This window comes from Carica papaya, chromosome 4 (assembly GCF_054855325.1).
Source record: "Carica papaya isolate Zhongbai chromosome 4, ASM5485532v1, whole genome shotgun sequence".
NCBI classification, from domain to species: domain Eukaryota; kingdom Viridiplantae; phylum Streptophyta; class Magnoliopsida; order Brassicales; family Caricaceae; genus Carica; species Carica papaya.
Genome location: NC_142312.1, coordinates 29080974 through 29106276, shown reverse-complemented (window position 1 = coordinate 29106276; position 25303 = coordinate 29080974). Strand labels below are relative to the sequence as shown.

Here is a 25303-nt window from a genome sequence, read left to right as displayed (position 1 = left end):
ATTAATAATTTTAGGTAATAAAAAACAAAATTGGCAATGTGGCTATAGATGAAAACAATCGATAAAAACATTAAGAAAGACAAGACATATGAGCTTGGTTCCATTGATACTTAGTATAGTCTTAACTTGGAGAAATATGATTTCTCTTCTTTTATACATGTATATATGTATCCATAAGGTGGGTGTAATATATACACTTATATAATTTTTAATTGGTGTTCTCAGTACTTGCAGCTTGAGATTGTAGATATGTTTTAATAATGATATATGTATATATGTATATAAAGCTTGGTGATAATATTACACGTTAAATGTTTCAATATTTAAATATGTTCACAGAAATTTGAAAAGGCTTTTTATGTAGTAAAGGGAGATTATTTCCTTTATTTAATGTACGAATAATTAATATTTTTAATGTTCATTTTCAATATATATATATATATATATATTTGTAACGGTTCCAGAAATTTAAAAGAAAATGTATATAAAAAATATGAGTGCGGAATTGAAATAAAAAGTTCTGATTAATATCTCTTACACAATAACTTAAACATAGTAACAATATCAAAGAATAAGTTAACTAAATGAAATACTATAAGGAAAATTATAAAATATTTAGGCATCTACTCGCCATCTTCCTGCGGAATAAGCTCTAAAATCAAGTCATCCTGATCTGAAATTGTTAAGTAAGGAATGAGCTACACTAACCCAGTAAGGATGTCATACTATATCACTGTCACAGAAATAAAGGTTGGTAGAAAAACAAAAATAACCAATGGAGCAAAAATTTTTTTAAACAATTTTATTTATCAATAATCAAACCATTTACCATCCACTTATTTCGGTGGAATTTATAAAACGACCGACAAAAATAATAACATCATAGATATCATGAATTTATACATACTCGGTAACATAATATATGTCATACTTTATATATCAATCATCAAATAACAATTGCCATCTTTTATCAGCCTACTAGTATCCATGGAGATCCATAGGGGTCCCCGCTACACGTGAACCATTCACTTTAACAAACTTAGTTCCAGGACCGTTCCCATACCCCGTCCGGTATGAGGGTGAAGCGGGTCGTCCCCATACCCCATCTGGCATGAGCGCCAAAATATTTAAAGTCTCTATACCCCGTCCGGTATGAGAGACAACGTTCCCGGTAGGGTTCCCTATGGATCCGATCCGTTCACCATCTCCCAGGATATCTAGTGAGGTTGTCATCTTATCCAATTATCAATTTAATCTCATTCCTATTTATCCTTAGTCTTCGTTACCCATTCAAACATAAATATTTAAGCAAGTAACGTGCATACAACAAGACAAATATATATTAAATTCACAAAATCAAACAATAGTGAAGTAAACAGTGATTTATGCATTCAAAACTATAGAATAAATAAGTCAGATATCATAATGTATTTAAAATTGTAAAATAAATAAAACAGAAACTGACAAAGAAATATATCCGATTCGGGCTCCATTAGCAACTTTAAGTAATTACACATATTTATTAATTGCAAAAATACAATATTTCCATTTATTAGAACTTTAATTCATGATAGGAAATAGAGTGAGGGATACTTACTTGATTCGAAATCTAAAATTAGTTTTTCACTGCGCCTACGGGCAGTCTCTAGATTTCCTAAATTTTTCTCTGGGAACTGAAACGCGCTTATGGTACCTGCACATGTCCCCAAATAACTCAAAAATCAAACCCAGGGCCTACTCGGCTAATTTCAGAATTCTGGTACGACAGCTCCACCGTGCTCCGGCGACCTTTACAAAATAATAATAATAATAATAATAATAATAATAATAATAAATATTTTTGGGTGTTACAACTCTCCTCCCCTTAAAGAAATTTGGTCCCTCAAATTTGCCCCTTATTCTTGATCGAACAACTGGGGGTATGGGGCTCTAAGGTCTGATTCTAGCTCCCATGTAGCCTCCCTCGGCATGTGGTTCTGTCATACGACCTTTACAAAGGATATTTTTCGGTTGCGGAGTAATCTACTCTTTCGGTCCGTAATACCAATTGGTACTTCCTCATAAGATAAGTTCTCCTAAAGTGGAAGCGGTTCATGAGCCAAGACATGAGAGGGGTCCGGGTTGTACTTGCGTAGCATGGATACATGGAACACATTATATACCTTGGAGAGTTTTGGAGGCAGTGCTAGTCTGTAGGCGGCAATACCGATCCTGTCTAAGACTTCAAATGGTCTAATAAATTGAGAGTTCAGTTTTTCCCTCATGCAGAACCTATTAATTCCCTTGAAAGGAGTGACCTTAAGGAACACTCGGTCATCTTTTTCAAACGCTAAATCTCTCCTCCGGGTGTCCGCATAACTCTTCTGCCTGCTCTGAGCCGTCTGAATGTTCTTTTTGATTTTAACTATCTTAAATGTGGTCTTCTCTACCAGCTCTAGGCTGAATAATTTTCTATCGCCCACTTCTTCTCAACAAATCGGCGATCTGCATGGGCGTCCATATAACGCCTCATACGGAGCCATGCCAATGCTCGCTTAGTAGCTGTTGTTGTAGGCAAATTCTATCAGGGGCAGATGGTCGTCCCAATGGCCCCCAGAGTCAAGGACACAAGCTTGGAGCATATCTTCAAGTGTACGGATTGTTCTTTCTGATTGTCCATCAGTCTGAGGATGGAAAGCAGTACTGAGGGACAGCTTTGTTCCCATGGCTTGCTGAAAGCTACTCCAAAACTGAGAGGTGAACTTGGGGTCCCTGTCGGATACCACTGTCACTGGAATTCCATGCAATCTAACTATTTTCTGGATATACATTCTTACTAACTTGTCTAAGGGATCGGTCATCCTAATGGCTAAGAAGTGGGAAGACTTGGTAAGCCGGTCAATAATTACCTCGATGACATCATGTCCTGAGCGTGCATTGGGTAATCCTGTTACGAAGTCCATGGTGATATATTCCCACTTCCACTCCGGAATAGGTAAATGCTGAAATAACCCACATGGGCGCTGAGGCTCTGCCTTGACCTGCAGACATACCAAGTATTTAGACACAAAGTCAGCTATATCCCTCTTCATCTTATTCCACCAAAATCGAGGTCGCATGCTTTGGTATATTTTGGTGCTTCCGGGGTACATGGCAAACTTCAAGCTATGGGCCTCTGTCATAATGTCTCTTTTCAACTCGCTGTTGCTTGGGACACATACTCTGTCTTGGAATCGGAGTAACCCATCGGCAGAGACTCGAAATTCTGAGCTAATTCCCTGTTCTGCATCACTCTTGCGGGCTACTAGGGCGGGGTTGACTGACTGGGCTTCCCTGATTCTCTGGATTAACTCGGGCTGGACGGTCAGATAACATGTGACTCTCTTCAAGTCCTGAAGTCAAACATGTTGTGTGGCCCAAATTTGCCTGCATTATGAAACCATCAAATGGGCTAAGATACCTGTATTTTTCCTGCTGAGAGCATCTGCCACCACGTTGCCCTTACCCGGATGGTACAAGATATCACAATCATAGTCTTTAAGGAGTTCCATCCACATTCTCTGACGCATGTTGAGATCCTTTTGAGTGAATATGTTTTTCAAACTCTTATGATCGGTATAGATCTGAAAGGTCTCTCCGTATAAATAATGGCACCAGATTTTCAGGGCGTGTATGATTGCGGTAAGCTCTAAGTCATGGGTGAGATAATTTTTCTCATGATTCTTTAACTGTCTGGACCCATAGGCTATGATCTTCCCATGCTGCATTAAAACACAACCTATGCCTAGATAAGAGGCATCATTGTAAATTGTATATCCCCTTGATCCACTCGGTAAGGCCAGCATGGGTGCAATGGTCAGTCGCTTCTTTAATTCTGAAAAACTTCTTTCACAGTCCTCATTCCACTCAAACTTAGCATTCTTTTTTGTGAGTCGGGTTAGGGGAGCCGCTAGACTAGAAAATCCTTCGACGAATCTGCAGTAATAACCTGTCATTCCCAGGAAGCTACAGATTTCTTTAACTGATGTCAATTTCTCCCAGCCTAGTACCGCTTCAACCTTTTTAGGATTCACTGATACTCCCTCCTTTGATATAATGTGTCTTAGGAAGCGGTCTGCTCTAGCCAGAATTCACACTTACTCAACTTGGCATACAACTTCTTTCTTATGAGAACCTACAAAACCTGGGTTAGATGATGAGCATGTTCTTCTCTGCTTTTTGAGTAGACCAGGATGTTATCGATGAATATGATAACAAATTGATCCAAGAATTCTCTGAAGACCCTGTTCATAAGATCCATGAAAATGGTTGGGGCGTTGGTTAGCCCAAATGGCATGACCAGGAACTTATAGTGTCCGTACCTAGTTTGAAAAGCCGTTTTGGAGATGTCTTCTGCCCTTATTTTCACCTGATAGTAATCTGATCGCAGGTCTATTTTGGAGAAGACCTGCGCACCCTGCAACTGATCGAAGAGCTCATCAATTCTGGGAAGGGGATATTTGTTCTTGATTGTGACATTGTTCAATCCTCTGTAATTAATACATAGTCTTAGTGTTTCATCTCCCTTCCTGGCAAAAGTGACTCCAGCACCCCAATGGGACACACTGTGTCTAATAAAACTACTGTCTTGTAATTCAGTGACCTGTTTCTTCAGCTCATCCATCTTAACGCGGCTCATGCGGTAAGGAGCAATCGAAATGGGCTGGGTGCCTGGTTGTAGGTCTATGGTGAACTCGACTTTCCTGTCCACTGGCAATCCGGGTAGTTCGTCCGAAAACACATATGAAAAGTTTCGGACTACTGGAATCTCTTGAATATAATTCTCTTTCTTGAGTTTGCCTAGTTAGAGAAAATAGCAAGGTTAAGGTACTTGACAATTAAGAAAACTTGCCATCAAGGAATAAGTACTAAATGATTTTATTAATTTGTAAATGGCTCCTCATTAGGAGGATTAAATACAACCTTCTTGCTAAAGCAATCTATGGTGGCATGATACACCGCTAACCAATCCATCCCTAATATTACATAAAATCCCCTGTGTCTAATTCTATTAGGTCTACACTCAGTTTTCTATTAGCTATCTCTACGGCACAAGCCCTGTAGACAACTTCTCCCAATAGTGTTTCCCTCCCCCAGCAGTAAATACAAATAACATTGAATCAAGTTTATCAGGTAATACATTAAATTTGGATGCAAAAACAGGTTAAACAAATGAATGCGATGCATCAGTGTCAAACAAAACATGAGCAATATGATTACAGATAGTGTACATACCCTGTACCACGTTCGAGTTGGCATCAGCATCCTGCTGGATGAGGTTGTAAACCCTGCCCTAGATAGGAGGTCTTCCCTGATTCTGGTTCCTCGGGCACTCTCTCGCATAGTGCTAGACACTTCCACATATGCAACAGGTGTTGTTGAAGCGGTAGCATGGTCGGTCCCCGTGATCCCTGCCGCAGTGCTGACAGATCTTACCACGTACTGCCACTGGAGCCTAAGGGGGAGCCTGGATCATCGGCCTGGGCCTCTTATTTTGTTGGACAAGCGCAGTAGGTGCTGGTCTGCGGGGTGGAGCTGAGGGTCTGTGGTTCCCTGCTGACTGAGGAAGGGTGTGGAGGCTCCTCTCCACTAATTGTGCCTTTGCCAGAATGGCTGAGTATGTCTTGAGCTCCAGTACAAATAAATGTTGATTGATCTCTGGGCGGAGGCCCCACTGGAACCTCCTAGCCTTCTTGCCCTCATCCATCAACGTCTCAGGGGAGTATCGGCCCAACTCCAGGAACTTACGAGCATATTCTGACACCGTCATGCTTCCCTGGACTAACTGGACAAACTCCATCTCCTTTAGATATCGGATGTGCTCTGGGAGGTACTCCGCATGAAAGGCTGCTAAGAACTGTTCCCAAGTGACTGGAACAGGCAGGGTGGTCTGCTTGAGTTCCCACCAACGATCTGCTTCTCCCACTAGAATGTAGGTAGCAAGGGTGACATTCTAATCAGGAACCACTCCTAAGGTCTTGAAAGCCTTCTCCATCTTTGCCAACCAGTACTGGGCATCTTCAAAAGAGGATTCCCCTACAAAAGTGGAAGGGTTCAGTCTCCTGTACCTCTCTACGTAGCTCGGGTCAATCAAAGATGGAGCTGGGTCCCGCGGAAGAGAGACTAGGCCAAACTGAGGATAGATTGGGGGGCCCTGTGGTGGTACTTGCTGATATAGTGGGGGCACTGGATTATACTGTGGCGGTGTCAGGCAGTACTGTGGCTGGGGCACCGAATTATACTGCGGCGGTGGTACCGGGTGGTACTGTGGAGGAGTAGGCTCGTACCGGGGTGGCTCGAGATCTTCTCACTGCAGCGGTGGCTCAACTTGTGATAGTGGGGGAGGGTAGCTCCCTTCTCTCCTTTCGGCCTTACTGGGCAGCAATGAGTCTTTCCAGCATCTCAAATATTATGTCAACATCTTTCCGAAGCAAACCATCCCAGGCTGCTCGGTTTAGTGGGGGTCTTCCTCTCCTCATCCCTCTGCACCTGCATTTCACAAGGAAGGGTTGAGTAACGATTCTTTGGTTTGATACCAACTGTAACGGCCCCGAAAATTTAAAAGGAAATGTATATAAAAAATCTGAATGCGGAAGCGAAATAAAAAGTTCTGATTAATATCCCTTATAAAATAACTTAAATGTACTAACAATATCAAAGAATAAGTTAACTAAATGAAATACTATAAGGAAAACTATAAAATATTTAGGTATCTACTCGCCGTCTTCCTGCGGAATGGGCTCGGGAACCAAGTCCTCCTGATCTGAAATCGTTAAGTAAGGAATGAGGTACACTAGTCCAGTAAAGATGTCAAAGTATATCACTGTCACAGAAATAAATGTTGGTAGAAAAACAAAAACAACCAATGGAGCAAAAAGTTTTTAAACAATTTCATTTATCAATAATCAAACCATTTACCGTCCACTTACCTCGATGGGATTTATAAAACGACCTATAGAAACAATAACATCATAGATATCATGAATTCATACATACTCGGTAACATAGCACATGTCATACTTTATATATCAATCATCAAACAACAATTGCCCTATTTTATCAGCCTACTAGTATCCATGGGGATCCATAGGGGTCCCCGCTATACGTGAACCATTCACTTTAACAAACTTAGTTCCAGGGCCGTCCCCACACCTCGTCCGATACATGCGCCAAAACAATGAACCTCAATACCCCGTCCGGTATAAGGGTGAAGTGGGTCGTCCCCATACCTCGTTCGGTATGAGAGACAACGTTCCCGGTATGGTTCCCTATGGACCAGATCCGTCTACCATCTCTCAAGATATCTAGTGAGGCTGTCATCTTATCCAATTATCAATTCAATCCCATTCCTATTTATCCTTGGTCTTCGTTACCCATTCAAACATAAATATTTAAGCAAGCAACGTGCATACAACAAGGCAAACATATATTAAATTCACAAAATCAAGCAGTAGTAAAGTAAACAGTGATTCATGCATTCAAAATCATAGAATAAATAAGACAGATACCATAATGCATTTAAAACTGTAAAATAAATAAAACATGAATTGATAGAAAAATATATCTAATTCGAGCTCCATTAACAATCTTAATTAATTATACATATTTATTAATTACAAAAATACAATATTTCTATTTATTAGAACTTTAATTCACGATAGGAAATAGTATATATAATCACTAGTAAGTATACATATAGATACTCAAAACATACATTCGCTCGCTAAATACATAAAGACATGATATCGCACATACACACAAATATATACACACATATATATATATATATATAGATATGGGGAAATTATAAATTTTGAGATTAATTCACACTGGAATTTATGATTAAAGATCAAATATATTTTTCTAGAACCGAAGAACCTAACTAAATTAGCAGATGGTTGCCACGTGACCCTGCCACCCCTTCTTATTAAAACCAACTTTCCAACTTTTGACTGTAAGTAGGTTGATATGAAATGGCTGCCATGACTTTGACTCATCTTCTGAACTCTCCAATTGCTCAATCTTCTTCACTAATATATATATATATATATATATACATATATATACACATATATATGTATATTATATGTGCCCGTAGCAAAAGAATCTTCTTTTCTATATTTTCTAAATACAAATTCTTCTCTAATAATATTATTATTTAGTAAATTTCCTTTTCATGTCACTATTACTTGTTGAATAATACCAAACAACATAATCAACTACCACCTATACAGGGAACCTTGATTTTGATATGTTGTACCCTATATATATATATATATATATATAATATACAAAGAGAGAAACCATGCTTTACCCCACAATGCATCTAACTCTACGGCTAATTTATTATCAAATTAAATCGAGTCTAAAGCCATTGATAAGGTGTTGATTAAAGGTTATTTCTTAACACCCATCATTAGTTTCTAAGTGGATTAATATTTGATTAGTGCTTAATAAATTTTTAATCATGCTTTGTTGCATTTAGCCACACTCATGAAGAAGCCAATATCCCACTTGCACACAAAGTTATAATAATTCTAATAGACTAAGAATATATTAATCTTTGACGTTTAAAATTTTTATATTCTATTTAAAAAAATATGAATGAGTTTAAAATTTATTAAAAAAAATGTAAAATTTATTATTTGTGAATGTATTTAATTAGATTTTTAATTTTAATAAATTTATTATACTTTTGGGTGTAAAGGGGTTTATGAAATACCTCTTGTATCAATTTCATTAATTGAGAGAATGAGAGGGCACAATCAAGAGGGTGTATAGGTGTATGGACGTATAGGTGTATGGATGTATAGGTGTATGGATGTGATTATATGAGAGGTCACTTTTCAGATTACTTGGAAATTGGAATGCCCAAAGGATTCTGATTTTTTCTCCCACATGACCCACAAAATAGATACCTTGCTTCTCAAATAACCTCTCTCTCTCTCTCTCTCTCTCTCTTCATATATCTATATACATATGTATATATTATATCTATTTTAATTCCACTTGAAAGAAAAATAGAGGAACCAAAGATTCCAAAGCACCCCCAAATTCAATCATGAGTCTAGAACACAATTTTCTCTTTCCATATCCTCGAACAATACAATGTCAATAGACTCTCAATTCCTCTTTTTTTTTTTTTTTTTTTTTATAAATTATGGTTCCAAGATTTGTACATAATGAACTATTATATATGCCTTTATATAATTGTTTTTTTTTTATAACATACATAGATAAGGATATAATAAAAATTATGTAAGTAATAAAACATAATGCAATATAAAGCAAATGTAACTTGAATAATGAATAAAATAACAAAAAAAATTTATCTTTTTTTTTAAAGATTTTAAACAATAAGTCATTTTAAGTATTAATATATGCTATGAATGATAAAAAAAATATATATATATATATATATATATTTAACATACTAAATTTTGAAGAGACAAAATTTGTATAATAACTTAGAGATACAATATTTATGTTTATTTAAGAAATATAAAAAATTATAGGGCAAAATATAATTTATTTATTTATTTTTTATGAAGATTATAAATATAATGGAATTTAAATTGTAACCAAAAAAAAAAAATGAATGAGAAAAAATTATTGATGGGGTAGATGATGATGATGATGATGGTGATGATATAATAATTTAATGGTAACAACACATAGACATTAATAGAAGTTCATCCGTCTTATTCCTTGTTTGGATATCAAAATTTTAGATGTAGCCTTGATTCCTACTCATGAGTTTAACTCTTCAACCATTCCCTTTCAAGCCAAGATTATTCCAATAACCAAAAACAAATACATATATAATAAATTACTTATATAAGTTTTATATTTAACTAAAAAATAATGGGTATTAATAAAAAATTAAATTATTTTTTAAAAATAAAATTAATTTTAATTTGTAATGATATAAGGTTAATTTATCAAAAAAAGAAGCAAAAAACTAATTTTTCATTTGATAAAATAGAGTCATACACACTGTATGTATGTATAGGTAGCCGTTTGGACATGGAACAGAAGTTGCAAGAAAATTGAAATCTTTAATTGGGAGCAAAGAAATTAGTCGAAACCAAACAAGGCACAGATTCTTTTCTTGGAAGCACCAAAAACTGAAACCTGAAAAAATTCTTTTTCCACTACAGTTATGATCCTACGTAAGACTGATACATGCTTTAATGGAGTTCAAATTTTAGAAGTTACAAAATTTTTAAAAAAAAAAAGAAAAAAGAAAATCCATAAGCGCTTTAATGAATATCAGACAATTTTAAAAAAAAAAAAAATTCTCCAATAATTAATCCAAAAACCTCCGTTTATAAAACCAATCACCAACACATTGAATTCTTGATCATCAGCAGTGTAGGCCAACTACCATCTTTACCAAATCTTCCTTTCTGCTCAATCCAAAACTTAACTATCATCAATGGCGTAAACCCAAAACTCCAAAGCTCTTGCGTGCCAGAAAACCCATCAAAGAAAAAATAAAAACCCACATCAGCGGTTGTTTCTTTCGATCACTGCAGTGGGTTTTGTGTGGTGGGGAGGTGAAGTGGAAGAAGAAGACAAAGCAGGGGTTAGAAGGTTCTAAAATTAGATGTTTACGAGGGGTGATAACCAGAGGCGGATTAACAATCGTAAACCTGGGAAAGTCAAGGGAGCATTTGTTCGAAGGAATTTTGGATTGCATCAATGAGATCGCGTCGGTTCTTGCCTTCGCTAGGATGAGTGACTCTGCTTACAGAGTGGAAACGACGTCGCGTCTAGCCCAATGGAGGATAGAAAATCTTGCTTCCTGCACTTACCGCAAATCCGATCCTTTCAAGATCGGAAAGTGGAACTGGTGAGAATCCTTTTCAGATCATCTTGAATCTTGCTTGTGTTTCAACTTACGGGTAGTGTTTGTTTATCATTTTTCTTTTTGGTGTGTGTTATGGCTATTTGGAGGACTTGTTTGTGTGCGGTGGGTGTATGATGATGATCGTGGGGTCGAAACTTGATTTCTAGAGATTTGGAGAAATGGAAGGAAACTGGAAGTTCAATAATTGAATCTTGCTTCTGTTTCAAGTAATGGGTATTGGTTGGTGTTTGTATATCAGTTTTGTGTTTCTGTTTTTTGTTTCTTACTAAGACTTAAAGGGTTTGTTTGGGTATGATGCATGAGTATGATGATGGAAGTGAAACTTGGTACTGGAACTGGAAACTGGGGAAATGGAAGAAAACTAGAATCTCAGTTATTGAATATTGATTGTGTTTGAAGAGATGGCTAGTGTTTGTTTATCAGTTTTCTGTGTTTGTTTTTATTTTCTCTGACTTTTGAATATTGTGGATGAGTATAATGATGGTCATGGGAGTGAAATTTGATCAGGGAAATGGAAGGAAACTAGAATCTCAAATATTTAAACTTTCATGTGTTTCAAGTCATGGGTAGTGTTTGTTTGTCAGTTTTTTCTATGTTTTTGTTTCTTTTGTGAATATCCAAAAGGGTTTATTTTGTGTGGTGGATTGAGTATGATGATGGTTATCCTATTGAAAACTCAGTTGTTGAAAGTGGGGAAATAGAAGGAAACTAGAAATATCTATGTTCTGTTTTTGATCATTCAGTCCCTTTAATCTTTTTCTTGTTGGCTTGAATTTGAAGGCATTTATCGGTGGAGAAGAACAGAGTGTTAAGCATTAAATTATACCCAGAAATATCAAATATAACAAGAGACAATCCCCCAATTGCATCATTTGTTATTCGAGTAGTCTGTTCTGCTGGTGACCGGAAGGCTCTCACTCACCCAGGTAAGTGGAAAACAGGACAATACATTTCATAAAATATGCGGATGGGGCATAATAGTAGGAAGATTTTCTCTTGGTTGATTCCTGGTTTATGCAGAAATAACAGATAAGCAGTTGAAGAGCAACGAAGACTTTGTTTGGGCAATTGAGGTCCCGTTAACAGGGAAAATCATCATCGACGTTGAATTCCTTGACTTGAAGACTACATCTCCAGACGTACACATCCATCTCCTATCTCCATTATATTGCCTTTTCTAGTTAACAAATCTGGTATTTTTGGTTCAATTGCAATTTGGAACTGAACCAAACAGGACCTTACTGTCTCTTTTTAGTCATGAACCTAATCCTGAACTGAGAAAAATCCATTTGATCTGTTTGTGTATACTTGTGGATATTTGTACCATTACTGGGTTGTTTTTACCACGGTTTCACATTCGGGTTCACGTCATAAATTAGAATGTGAAGTAAGCTGCAAAAACTGATGTAAAGTAGAAATTCTGTAAACAGTCTGTGTTATTGTCATACCTTAACTAAAAATTAGAGCTTGTGGTTGAATATACAGGGGGGAGAACCTTGCTCCATTTGGGCTGCAGGATTTTCAGAAAAACGATCAAATGCAACAGCTCTTGCATCCCTTGGTCGAATGTTAACAGAAAGCATTCATACGGATATAGTAATTAACGCCTCTGATGGGAGCATTGGAGCCCATCGTGCCATTCTTGCTGCAAGATCACCTGTTTTCCGCAGCATGTTTGCACATGACCTGAAGGAGAAAGAATTATCAACTGTGAATATCTCCGACATGTCAATCGAAGCTTGCCAGGCACTCCTCGGTTACATCTATGGAAACATTGAACATGAAGACTTTCTTACCCACAGATTGGCACTACTCCAAGCTGCTGATAAGTATGATATCTCTGACTTGAAAGAGGCATGCCATGACAGTCTTCTGGAAGATATTGATACGAAAAATGTACTGGAGAGACTCCAGAATGCATATACATATCAATTGCCGAAACTGAAGGCCAGCTGCATGGGGTATCTTGTGAGGTTTGGCAAAATATTTGACATCGGTAATGATTTCAACGTCTTCTTGCAGTGTGCAGATCGGGATCTGATATCCGAAGTCTTCCATGAAGTTCTCGGTGCCTGGAAAGGATTCTGAAAATGGTCTTAAACTGTTGTGGAAGGTGTGTTAAGCCAGTGCTGCTATTTATTGTGGCAATGAAGATGGCTTGTTAGAAAAATTTAGGATGGAGACAAACTTATATGAAGCTAATTCTTTTGGCAAATGCAATTTGTTTATGACCTATATGTACACAATATATATATTGGTTTTCATGTCAGATACCACATGTTACCCGTGTAACTATAAATACAAACATGTGAAATGTGAATTCGTGGTTATTTGGAATGAAATGAAATGATTAAACATTATAAGTTGCGTATCCCTTAAGGTTATGTTTGGAATAAATCAAAAGTTTTTGGAGAATACATTTGAAAATTCACAAAAAAAAGACTGTACTTATTTAGCCGTAGCCTGAGTATATTTCTAAACTACTGGTATTAAAGAAAAGAAAGTTATTATTCATTTCAAGAATTCATCAATCTAAAACATTAGTTCATTGTTGATGGCTTTCAAGTATATTAATCTGTAGTGTTGATCTATATGCTATAGAATTAGGGTTTCATTTTTTAGAAAATTAGATTGATAATTTCTTTTTTGTAAATTCTCAACCTCTAACCTAAATTGTGATAAAGTTTCAATCTTTCACAGGTCCATAAAAAGAGTTATCCCAAAAGATGATAAATACAAGAATAAATGCCTAGAGTTTTACCAACTTGCCAAGAGACAAAAAGTCAAGAGCAGATGAAATGAAACGTAGATAGAAAAGATACCACAAATGAAGCCACTCTCTGTCACAAATTTTTTCTTTTCCAGCAGAGTATACTTTTCTCTGGGCACCCATTTGAAAAATGGAACGAGTAATAAAAACCCTATACCAAAGATACCAAGTTGTCAAATAACATTTCAACTTTGTTATTTCGGGTAAATAACAAAGCAAGAAACTTTGACGATCATCCGCTTTACTATTATTGGTCAATTGGAAAAGTGAATACATTAAAAGTTAGCATTTTCTTAAACATTAAAATGTTGGTTAAACATTTATTACTTTGTCTTTATTAACTTAGGTTATTTCTCCAGTTCATACTGGTAAGAATAACAGCATTGGAGAACAATGTTATTATAAGAAGGTTTTGAAGGACAAGTCGTCCTCCATCATACCTAAGGGATTATCACAATAATCTGTCCCTGCATTCCGGTTCAGCTGCTAAGGAATCAATTTGATCTCCTTTGTCACAACGTTTTACTTATGACAGAATTTCTCAGCTCGCGGTCACTATCTTTTGCCATGTCTTCTAATTTTGAGCTACGGTTTTATCATCAGGTGGTACCTCACAAGGATTGGAGAGAAGTGATGCAAGCTTAGCTAGATGCAAAGGAGTCCAATCACACTTGGTCCGTTGTTCCCCTGCCTCCAGGTAAACATGCTATTGGTTGTAAATGCGTTCATAAAATTAAATATAGATCAGATGGAGCGATGAAAGGCTAGTTTGGAAGCAAAAGGATAGACTCAACCGAAAAAGTCGATCTTATGAGAACTTTCTCCTGTGACTAAGCTAGTTGCCGTGAAAGTCATGCTTGCATTAGATACTTCTCAAAAATGGCGTCTGACCCAACTGGATGTCAATAATGCCTTTCTGAATGGATCCTTTTTTGAAAAGATTTACGTGGACATTCCATTTGGGTATCCAAGCTAGGTGGAGAATCTCAGTTCATATAGCTAAATGGTATACAAGCTCCACAAGTCCATTTATAGACTCAAACAAGTTTCTCGGCAATGAAACTACAAGCTCACCCATTTTCTTCTTCAGTTTGAGTTTCGCAAGTTTAAATCGGATAATCCTTATTCATTGAGGGATCAGGCATCTCATTTGTTGCTCTTTTGATCTATGTGGATAACATTGTCATTGCATGGCTTTCTTTGATTGGTATACAAGAGTTAAAAATCTTGTATATTCCCATTTTAAATTGAAAGATTTGGGAGTTTTCAAATACTTGGTCTCGAAATTGCTTAGTCATTTGCAGGTATTTATCTTTCTCAACGACATTACACTCAATAACTTCTTGAAGATACAGTGTTTCTGGCTTCAAAACCAGCATATCTTCCCATGGATTCCAAGCATTCTTTAAGTGCTGCAGAAGGTCCTTTGCTCAAAGATCCTTCTCAGTTTCGCAGGCTCATTGGCTGATTGATGTATTTGGTTCTTTCTCGGCCTGACATTGCATCTACAGTTCACAAACTCAGCCAATGTATCTCTCAAACGCATGAACCTCATTTAGAGTTAGCTCATCAACTTTTAAGATATCTTTAAGAACAAGTGTGCTCAAGGACTGATGTTCCTTCAGATTTGTCAATCAAGCTACTTTCTCAGATGCTGATTGCGTGTCCTGCAAAGACACCAGAAAATCTATAACTGGTTACTGTGTATTCCTTGGAAGCTCTTTGGTATCCTGGAAAGTGAAAAAGCAAACAACTACTGCACATTCCTCAGCTAAAGCTAAATACTGAGCGCTTGCAGCTACAACTAATGAGGTTGTTTGGTTTACACAGCTCTTATATGATTATGAAGATCCCACTGTAATATTCTGCGATAACTAGGTAGCCATATATATTGCTTCAAAGTGGACCCTCATTTTGTTTGGAATCACTTACAAGCAGTCATGTCAAGCTTCTGCCCATTCATTCTTAGCATCAATTCATGGACCTTTTTACTAAAGCATCGTCTTCAAGTTTATTTTTCTCTCTACTGTCCAATATATCTGTACTTGACATTTGTCATCCGTCTTCAGCGGGAATACTAGAGTTAATCATCTTAATTTACTAACTTAACCTCCTTACTTAAACATATCTATACATATGTGTACTCCTGACTTAATTAATACAAGACATCTCTCCCTTTTCCTTGCATCTCTCTCTCTTTCTCTAAACTCTATCTTAGGATTTCTGTAATAATGATTCAACATTTTACAATTAGAAAAGAAAAACAAGTAACTTTTGACTAACAATTTACACACTGAAACCAGCAAACCTAATTGAACACTTCTATGAAATTCAACAATCACGTATTCCAACATCACAAACCCAAATTGCAACAGTAAACACTTAAACAAGGAATTAGCTGGAATTAAATAACTTTTTATTGTCAAAAAGAATATCATACACACACTGCACATGTTAGGAAAAAGAAAACATATCCTTAGTTTACTTAGGAAAAAGAAATTCAAACTCTTATTTGCTGGCAAAAGAAAAAAAAAGGAAGGGGAAACTTAAGAAACAAAACTCAACATGAGGTTCCTTTGTCTTCAGACTATTAAATTTCCGAGAATGCAAATAACCAGATCGATGACTTAAAACCCAATACAAAGAAGATACAGAATCCATCCAGATTAGCAAGTTTAGAGAAGAAGAGATGGGAAACTTCATATATAGATATATACGTTTATATACGCATGTGCAAGAGTAAAGGATTGGGAAGTACTGACCTTTTCGAGAAGCAAATTAAACCCAAATGGCTCTTCTTCTTCTTCTTCCAAAATCTTGATTTAGAAAATGGAATTAGAAGAGAAATTGATTGAAAGAAAATTAAGAACTGGAGGAGTTAAAAGGAAAGTTCAAAAACGGAGGGGGAGAATATTATTTTGGTATCTTTATAGTTAATGGCATCTTTTTTTTTTTTTTTTGGGTTTGGTTGAATTTAATTATTTAATAATTTATTTGTAGAGAAATTTAATTATTTATATGTCAAAAAAAAAATAAAAATCTAATCTTTTATATGATATATAAGTCATAAAAAAAATCATTAAATTAGGTCATTACATGATTAAAATATGAAATAAAAAATTAAATAAATAAGCATTTTAATTAGTCCAATTTATTTTATTCAATTAATTTAATTGGTAGCAATAAACAAGGAGATTCCAACTTTGGTTAGTTAAAATTTTTAGAAACTTTTTTAAAAAAAAATTAGTCTTTAAAATCTTTTAGGGATTTAGATAAGAATACAAATAGATTATTTATTAATTAAAAATTAAATATGCTTATCAAGATATGTGATAAAGATGAATATACATATGGAATTCTGATTTTTAAAAAAAATAAAAATAAAACAATTTTATTTTGATTATACAAGTAATCTATATGTATTTATATATATATATAACTCCATTAAAAAACCCAATTAGTTACTTAATTATTTAAAACTCATTTGATTACTTCTGATTTTTCTTGATTTTTTTTTGGTGTAAACACTATAATCCATCCATATCCTTATTTCATTATGATTAATTCCAATTGTAATGCTACTTCATTATACTTTATTTTTTTTTATAAGTAAAACCCATTGAATAAAATTCAGTTTAGGTAATAGATATATACTAATATAATATTTTATTTTAATTTATATAAATTATTAAAAATATTTTACCATTTATAAACAAAAAGATGTAAAAATAGTCAATAATTTATATACATGTAAAATATTTAAAATTACATATAGGTGTATAAATATAGTAAGTTATACTTATTTACTTACATACACCATTCACATTGTTTCTATCTTAAAGGTGAAACTTTTTTCAAATTTGATGGGTTAAGAGTACACATCATGTGTGTATATATATATATATATATATATATATATATAGAGAGAGAGAGAGGGAGAGAGAGAGAGAGAGAGAGAGAGAGAGACCCATGAAAAATAATTATTTATAAAGAATACCCATTTACAGTAAATTTCATGAAGTGATGTTGAGAACAAAAGGAATGTCAAAATTGGATTCAAGAGGCAAAAATAATTTCAGCCATGATATACCCAAAAAAAATAATAAAAAATTAAAAAATTATTGATGTAATTATCAACCAGATCATACCCATAACTCTCCTTATTACTATAAAAACGTAAATTGAATGCTTGAATTTTAAAAACTCAAGCCTAAATTATCTTTGATTCCGGGATTTTTTGCTTCAAAGACGGAATTAAATATCAAGAGGCTTTTCTCCTAATGGAAAGGAAGAGTCGGATTTGCTTAGAAGACCAGAAAAACCAGAGCTTTATAAGTAGACCGAAGGAGACGAGTGATTTTATATGTATCTTATCACCATTGATACCTCTGGTTTATGAACTTCAAAGGTTCAACAATGGCGGGCTGTGTTCCTTGTTATCTTCTTTCAACGTTGTTAATTCTCTCTCTTTTGTCTTTTCCGGCCTTTGCAGTGCCCAAGGCAAGTGTTTATTTACAGTCATGGCTTCTCTGTTTTTTTTTTTCTTTAAAGGATTACAGTTATGGGGAAAACGAAAATCCATCTGGGTTTTTTATTGACTTGTTTGAATCATCATTTTTGTTCTTTGTTTTTCTGAGGGATTACAGTAACGGGTTGACTCCATCTGGGTTTTTGAATTATTTGTCCGAGTCACCATTGTCTTCTCGATTTTTTATTAACTCCTCTGAATCTCCATTTTTGCTCTCTGTTTCTCAAGTAATGGCATTTGGAATTTTGATTTACTAGTCTGAATCGCCATTTATTCTCTGTTTTCCATCTGGGTTTTATATTAACTAGTCTGAATCACCATTTCTTTTTTTGCTTTAGAATTTGACACTCTGCATCTTCTTCGTTTGATTGGTTTGATGATCTTTTCTTCTTCCTCACGCAGGCCTATGTTGTTTACATGGGAGAGCACTCCCATGGTGCAGACCCAACAGCGGCAGATCTCGACATTGCCACTAATTCTCATTATGACTTGCTAGGCTCCTACGTGGGAAGGTCATTGAGTTATTTCCATTGAATAAATTAAAAATCACTACTTACACTTCCCTTATATATATATATGATCAAATAGTAATCTTTGTATGTTTTTTATGCAGCCAAGAGAAGGCAAAAGAGAAAATCTTCTACTCTTACACTCACATTATAAATGGATTTGCTGCCATGCTCGAGGAAGAAGAAGCATCAGAACTCGCCAGTAAGAAATTCAATCCAAACATAACCGAACTATCACGAACTACTTCGATTTTCAAAGATACAAAAATTCATCTCTCTGTTTTCAAAATGCGAAATTAAAAAAACAAAAATTTGCAGAGCATCCAAACGTGGTGTCTGTTTTCTTGAACAAAGGAAGACAATTGCACACAACAAGGTCATGGGATTTTCTCAGATTGGAAAGAGATGGTATAATTCCCTCTGGCTCTCTCTGGACCAAGGCAAGATTTGGCCAAGATGTGATTATTGGAAACCTTGATACTGGTAATCATACTTATACTCTGTTTGGAACATATTTAATTTCTATTAATTTGCATTTCTTTTCATATTTTAGCATTAACCAATCCATTTTTCTGTGGAAATTGAAGCAATTTTTTTGTATATTTGCATGGATTTATGGGTGATTGAAATGATGTCTGCACGTTTGAGCACTAACTTATTGCATGAGAAAAAAAAAAAAGTTGACTCTGATTGCAATATATTCTGCCATTAAGCTTTACATCATGAGAAGGGTATAATATTCAAGACTAAAGTTCAAAACTTTTGTAGCCTACCGTGAGTAATTGAATGTTGGATTTAGGTTTGATTTCTTTATTTCGAGATTATCAAGATTTTTTTTTTCCGTATAACTCGGAGTTACTTAGAGTTAGATTGCGGGTTAGACTTAAAATTTAATTTATATAGTACGAGATATAGATATTTACTAGCAAACATGTGTTGAGTTATTAGTTAGATTTACATTATCTTGAGGCTGTGGAGGTTTTATGAGTTTAAGAAACAGTTGATTAAATTAGATTTTACTTCATATAATGAGATTTTTCTGGCAGACTTTTTAAATCAAAACTCATAATTTATTGACGATTACAGCTTATAAACTATGTCAATTAATTAAATTATAAGATTATTGAACATAATCAAATACGTTCTTGGTGAGAAATTTCAAGCCCACTTAAAAATTTTCGAAGGATTTGCTATTTATAATGTAACCATCATTTAAAGCTGACGTACAGTTTTCTTTTTGTCTACCATTTTCTGGGTATCTGAGGAACAAGTGGGATTGTTTTGGGATTCCTTATGTGTTTCCCACTATGAGTCTGTTTGGCAAAAGGGAAATGATGAAATTTCCTTTTCTGTGGATCATAAGTTTTTCATTTTGATTGGTTTTGTTAGGCGTCTGGTCGGAATCTGAAAGCTTTAACGACGAATCAATGGGCCCAATTCCCTCGAGGTGGAGAGGAACATGTCAGGATGACACAGAAGAACCAGTTAAATGCAACAGGTTTTTCCCTTTTCTTTTTTTTTTTCTACTAATCATATGTCATGTACGCATATGTATATATGTATGTAATTACAGGAAATATAAAAGGGTAATTCATGTTGATTAATATCCGACACTTGTTATGTTAAGAATTAATCCGTCGCCAAAAAAATTCATGTACAGGAAGCTGATAGGAGCAAGGTACTTTAACAAGGGTTATCTCGCCTTTGTTGGTGACGAATCCAACAACACAGTGACTGCCCGTGACCTAGAGGGTCATGGGACACATACCCTATCAACGGCCGGCGGCAGCCCTGTGTCGGGAGCCAATATTTTTGGATACGGAAATGGAACCGCCAGAGGTGGATCGCCAAATGCTCGCGTGGCTGCCTACAAAGTTTGCTGGAAACCAGTGGGAGGTGCTGAGTGCTTTGATTCAGATATCCTGAAGGCTTTTGACACCGCTATTTGGGATGGTGTTGATGTATTATCAGTTTCTCTGGGTGGAAGTCCTTCTGAATTTTTTCAAGATGGAATTTCTATAGGAGCCTTCCATGCTGTTAGACGAGGCATTGTTGTTGTTGCATCAGCCGGAAATTCAGGTCCCGATGCTGGCACTGCATCAAATTTGTCACCATGGATTTTCACAGTAGGAGCTTCCACCATAGATAGAGAGTTCATTAGTACTGTCACACTTGGAAACAAGAAAATTTACCAGGTACACATACATTAGTCCCTTCAAATTAATTCTACCCTTTATGCAATTCCAATTCATTTTGTCTTTGCATATGCCAGGGAGCAAGTCTTTCCGCGAAATCTTTGCCGGAAAAGTTCTACCCATTGATTAGTGCTAAAGATGCGAAAGCTGCTAATGCTTCGGCTCTAGAGGCGTAAGGACTAAATTTTGGGTTCGAACACATTACTTTTACGCTCGAGTTTTCATTTATAATCTCATTGAATTAATGATTTATGACAGTGCACAATGTGAGGCGGGATCATTGGATAGCAAGAAGGTGAAGGGGAAGATAATTGTCTGCATTCGAGGCGTTAACGGGCGAGCTGAGAAGGGAGCGGTTGCTTATCTTGCCGGAGCCGTGGGGATGATTTTGGCTAATGATGAAAAAAGTGGGAATGAAATTATCCCAGATCCTCATTTTCTCCCAGCTTCACATATTAATTACAGTGATGGTCAGGCCGTATATGCCTACATCAAATCCACCAAGTATATAATATTAAATTTTTTAATTTTATTCAATTTCCTACTCAATCAATCAATGAATTCATCTTCCCCAAAATTATAATTACCTTACCTTTCTCTATATAGAAATCCAGTAGCACAGATTTCTCCAGTAAAAACAGACATGCCCGTCAAACCAGCTCCATTCATGGCGGCATTCTCATCCAGGGGACCCAATGTTCTTGACCCAGCAATTCTCAAGGTCTTACTTTTCATATACACAATTTACAGTTCCACAATTCGTACTTTAAGTCTGATATGTATGTATATATATGCATATGTTTCAGCCTGATATAACTGCTCCTGGAGTGAGTATCATCGCTGCTTTCACTGGAGCAACTGGACCAATTGAGAGCGATCTTGACAAACGGCGAGTTCCTTTCATCACCATGTCCGGAACTTCAATGTCTTGCCCCCACGTCTCCGGCATTGTTGGCCTTCTCAAAAACCTCCACCCCGAATGGAGTCCGGCCGCCATTAAATCCGCCATCATGACTTCTGGTACTCATCTTCTTCATTTAATTATTCCTTTTATAAATTCACTAATATGATAACATCAAAGCAAACCCCTTATAGTAGGTGCTCTATATTATACGAATTTTACTTTAAAAAGTAAACTTGTCAACTCTGCAGCGAGAATACGTGACAACGAAGCGGAGGCCATGCTTGATTCAGACAACAACAAAGCAAACCCATTTGGGTATGGAGCAGGACATGTCAGACCAAACCGAGCTATGGATCCTGGTCTGGTTTACGACATGAACGAGGATGACTACCTTAACTACTTATGTGGTCGTGGCTACAACCAGACAAACCTTCGTTTTTTCACAAGAAAGAACTACACGTGTCCCAAATCATTCACCTTGGCGAGCTTTAACTACCCATCAATGGCGGTTCCTGATCTGGACGGCAAAGCAACACTCACTCGCCGAGTCAAGAACGTCGGCGGTGGACCGGCGACGTATACAGCGAGAGTGAAGGCTCCGGCGGGAGTGTCGGTGGCGGTGAAGCCGGCGAGCTTGAAGTTCGAGAAAGATGGAGAAGAGAAGAGGTTTGAAGTTGTGGTGGAGGCAAAAGGTTTGGAGGGGAAGAAGAGGGATTATGTGTTTGGGCAATTGACATGGACAGATGGGAAGCATAATGTAAGGAGTCCGATTGTAGTTAAGCACGTATAAATTCTATGGAGTTTTTCAGGGAATAATTAGGGTTTTTTTTTTTTAAAAAAAAAAAGAAAATTAAATTTGATGCTTAGTGTGTATTTAAAACTAAAATGTAATGGTTAATTTCTTCTGTTGACAAATAAAAATATTAGAAGACCAAAAAAATTAACTAATACTGTTCTTTTTTTTTCTGTATGCATTTATGTATGTATGTGTGTGTGTGTATATATGTATATATGTGTGTAACGTATTTTCTATGCATGTTTTCGATTTCTTTTTTTTTTTCTTTCCATGGTATATTGGTTTTTTTTTTATTTTCAATTTTATGTTTTATTTCCTAGTTTTAAGTATTCTAATTTCATCTTTTCTTAATTAATTAAATATATATAATCAGAGAAAATTAAAATTATATACTATATATTTCTTATTTATATACTATAGTTTTATATTTTTCTTATTTTATGTTCTTTAATGGTTTTAGTTGACTGGTTTAGAATTTAAATTGATTGTTCTATTCATATATACTTTCCCTTTCCTTATTTTATATATTCTATAGTATTAGAAATTTGAAATTACTGCTATTTATTTTTTTATGATTTAATTTTTATTTATTTAGAAAGTTATTTTAATTATACAGTAGATATGTATGTAGATTAAATAAATAATCATGCAAAATTCAGATATTTATACACATACATATATATTGGTATGCATATAGCACACAATACACATACGTTTTTAGTCATATATGTAGCATATAGCTATAAATCAAGAGTTTTATTATTATTATTATTATTATTATTATTATTATTATTATCTACACATATGTGATATAATTATATAGTATCATCATTTCTGTCTCGTGTTATCTTATATAATGTAACGGTCCCGAAAATTTAGAATGAAATATGTATATTAAAAATGTCAAATGCGGAAGCGTAATAAAAATTTTAATTAACATCCATTACACAAAAAATCAAAAACATACTCAAAATATAAAAAAATAAATTAACTAAAAGAGATACTTGAAAATAAGAATTATAAATATAACTACGGAGTCTTTAGGCGTCCCCTTCGCCGTTTTCCTGCGGAACGGGCTCGAGAACAATGTCTTCCTGATCTAAAATGGTTAAATAAGGAATGAGCTACACCAGCCCAGTAAAGACATCATACTATCTCACTGCCACGGAGGTAAAGGTGGGTAGAAAACACAAAAAAGACCAATGGAGCATAATTTATAATAAACTCGTTTATTAACATAAAAACCTTTACTGTCCACTTATCTCAGTGAGATCCATAAAACAACATATGAAAGCAATGACATTATTATCATCATGAAATCATATGAACTGTATAACATAATACTTACCACGTCTTTGCATTCCAAACATTAAACAACACATTTTTCTCATTTACCAGCCTACTAGTATCCATGGGGATCCATAGGGGTTCCGCTACCCGTGAACCCTTAACATTTATAACCTGATTCCAGAGCCGTCCCCATACCCCGTCCGGTATGGGTACCAAAACCATGAACCTCAATACCCCGTCCGGTATGAGGGTGAAACGAGTCGTCCCCATACCCCGTCCGGTATGGGCGACAAAACACAGAAGATCTCCATACCCCGTTCGGTATGAGAAACCACGTTCCCGGTAGGGTTCCCTACGAACCCGGTCCGTCCACCATCTCTTAGGATATCTAGTCAGATTGTCTACATTATCCACTTATCAATTCACGTAACCTTTTATTCCTTTTTTCCTCAGTCACTATCATCAAATCGCACACAAACATGCAAACCAGTAGTTTATGCCAAACAAGACAACACACAATATCAGGTTCTCAGTCATTCAACCCATAGTCAATAAAACAGTGATATATGCACACGAAACTATGAAATGAAAACATCAGACATCATACTGCATTTAAAACTATAAATTAAATCAAACAATAACAGACCAACACTGTATCAGACTCGGGCTCCATTGGCAACTTTAATTAATTATACATTTATGAAGTCACACAGTACAGTTTAATTATTTATTTAGCTTTAATACCGTGATAGGAAACAGGGTGAAGGGTCCTTACTTGTTTCGGAGTCTGAATACGGCTCTACAGTGCGCCTACAGGCTGTCCCTAATTTTTCCTGAATTTTTTCTGGGAAACTGAAACGCACTACTGGTACCTGCACGTGTCCCAAAAAATCCCAAATTAGACCAAGGGCCCCATTCAGCCAATATCGCAATTCCGGCACGGCGGCTCCGTCGTGCTCCGGCGACGACAATTCGCCTCGGGTTGGCCGTTTTCGGCCACGCTTGCATCGGTCCCTGCGATAGAACAGCCCTAGGGCCCTCGGTGGGCCGAAAAATCACGAAAAACCGAAACTTACCGGCGGCGGTGCTCTCGGGTGCGGCGGCTCCTCCAGCGTGAGTCGCGTTTTGATGTTTGGCTCCGATCAACCTATAGAGAAAAGAACGGTGATCACAGTGGTATAAAATTTACATCAAACGGAGGCCGGGAAGGGCCTCATCGGAGGTAAAAACTGAGGAGGGGTGCGACAGTGCCGCTAGGTTTCGGCTGGGTTTTCCGGCCGTTTGGCCGGTGGTTTGGCTCTGGTTTGGCCATAGGTGGACTCAGCGTCGAAAAACGAGCAAGGGGGAGAAAATTTACCTCGATCGACAGTCGGAAACTTCCCCGGTGCGGCGGCGGGTGGCGGCAACTGGCTCCTCCGGC

At 36.1% G+C, this 25303-nt stretch overlaps 2 protein-coding genes and 3 long non-coding RNA genes across 5 annotated transcripts; 3 read left to right on the top strand and 2 right to left on the bottom strand.

Annotated features, from left to right (window-relative positions):
• Positions 1-504: 504 nt before the first annotated feature.
• On the bottom strand, positions 505-12477 carry LOC148266531 (uncharacterized). The gene is made up of 3 exons (XR_015818696.1): positions 12340-12477; positions 5254-6507; positions 505-673 (listed from the first exon to the last, which is right to left on the bottom strand). It is a non-coding gene; the product is annotated as an uncharacterized LOC148266531 (long non-coding RNA).
• On the top strand, positions 10329-13254 carry LOC110820623 (BTB/POZ domain-containing protein). Its single transcript, XM_022050151.2, has 4 exons — positions 10329-10873; positions 11672-11817; positions 11912-12030; positions 12377-13254. Exons 1-4 carry the CDS (start codon positions 10755-10757, stop codon positions 12977-12979), a joined length of 987 nt encoding a protein of 328 aa, XP_021905843.1. The 5' UTR covers positions 10329-10754; the 3' UTR covers positions 12980-13254.
• Positions 13255-13716: 462 nt separating this feature from the next.
• On the bottom strand, positions 13717-16585 carry LOC110820624 (uncharacterized). Its single transcript, XR_002540942.2, has 3 exons — positions 16424-16585; positions 14102-15328; positions 13717-13812 (listed from the first exon to the last, which is right to left on the bottom strand). It is a non-coding gene; the product is annotated as an uncharacterized LOC110820624 (long non-coding RNA).
• Positions 14240-15602, top strand: LOC148266530 (uncharacterized). Its single transcript, XR_015818697.1, has 2 exons — positions 14240-14358; positions 14966-15602. It is a non-coding gene; the product is annotated as an uncharacterized LOC148266530 (long non-coding RNA).
• Positions 16586-17927: 1342 nt separating the features above from the next.
• On the top strand, positions 17928-22745 carry LOC110820622 (subtilisin-like protease SBT5.4). The gene is made up of 11 exons (XM_022050150.2): positions 17928-18161; positions 18592-18701; positions 18803-18900; positions 19017-19181; positions 20088-20196; positions 20359-20893; positions 20971-21065; positions 21152-21397; positions 21500-21614; positions 21700-21913; positions 22046-22745. Exons 1-11 carry the CDS (start codon positions 18057-18059, stop codon positions 22585-22587), a joined length of 2334 nt encoding a protein of 777 aa, XP_021905842.2. The 5' UTR covers positions 17928-18056; the 3' UTR covers positions 22588-22745.
• Positions 22746-25303: the final 2558 nt, after the last annotated feature.

What these genes read in the sequence shown, in the direction of transcription:
- LOC110820622 (XM_022050150.2), top strand. Translation starts at nt 18,057, where the DNA reads ATGAACTTCAAAGGTTCAACAATGGCGGGCTGTGTTCCTTGTTATCTT. An exon ending in CTAGGCTCCTACGTGGGAAG is followed by an intron (nt 18,702 to 18,802) that starts GTCATTGAGTTA and finishes TTTTTTATGCAG; the next exon opens with CCAAGAGAAGGCAAAAGAGA. An exon ending in AGAAGCATCAGAACTCGCCA is followed by an intron (nt 18,901 to 19,016) that starts GTAAGAAATTCA and finishes AAAAATTTGCAG; the next exon opens with AGCATCCAAACGTGGTGTCT.
- LOC110820623 (XM_022050151.2), top strand. Translation starts at nt 10,755, where the DNA reads ATGAGTGACTCTGCTTACAGAGTGGAAACGACGTCGCGTCTAGCCCAA. An exon ending in AAGATCGGAAAGTGGAACTG is followed by an intron (nt 10,874 to 11,671) that starts GTGAGAATCCTT and finishes TTGAATTTGAAG; the next exon opens with GCATTTATCGGTGGAGAAGA. An exon ending in GAAGGCTCTCACTCACCCAG is followed by an intron (nt 11,818 to 11,911) that starts GTAAGTGGAAAA and finishes TGGTTTATGCAG; the next exon opens with AAATAACAGATAAGCAGTTG.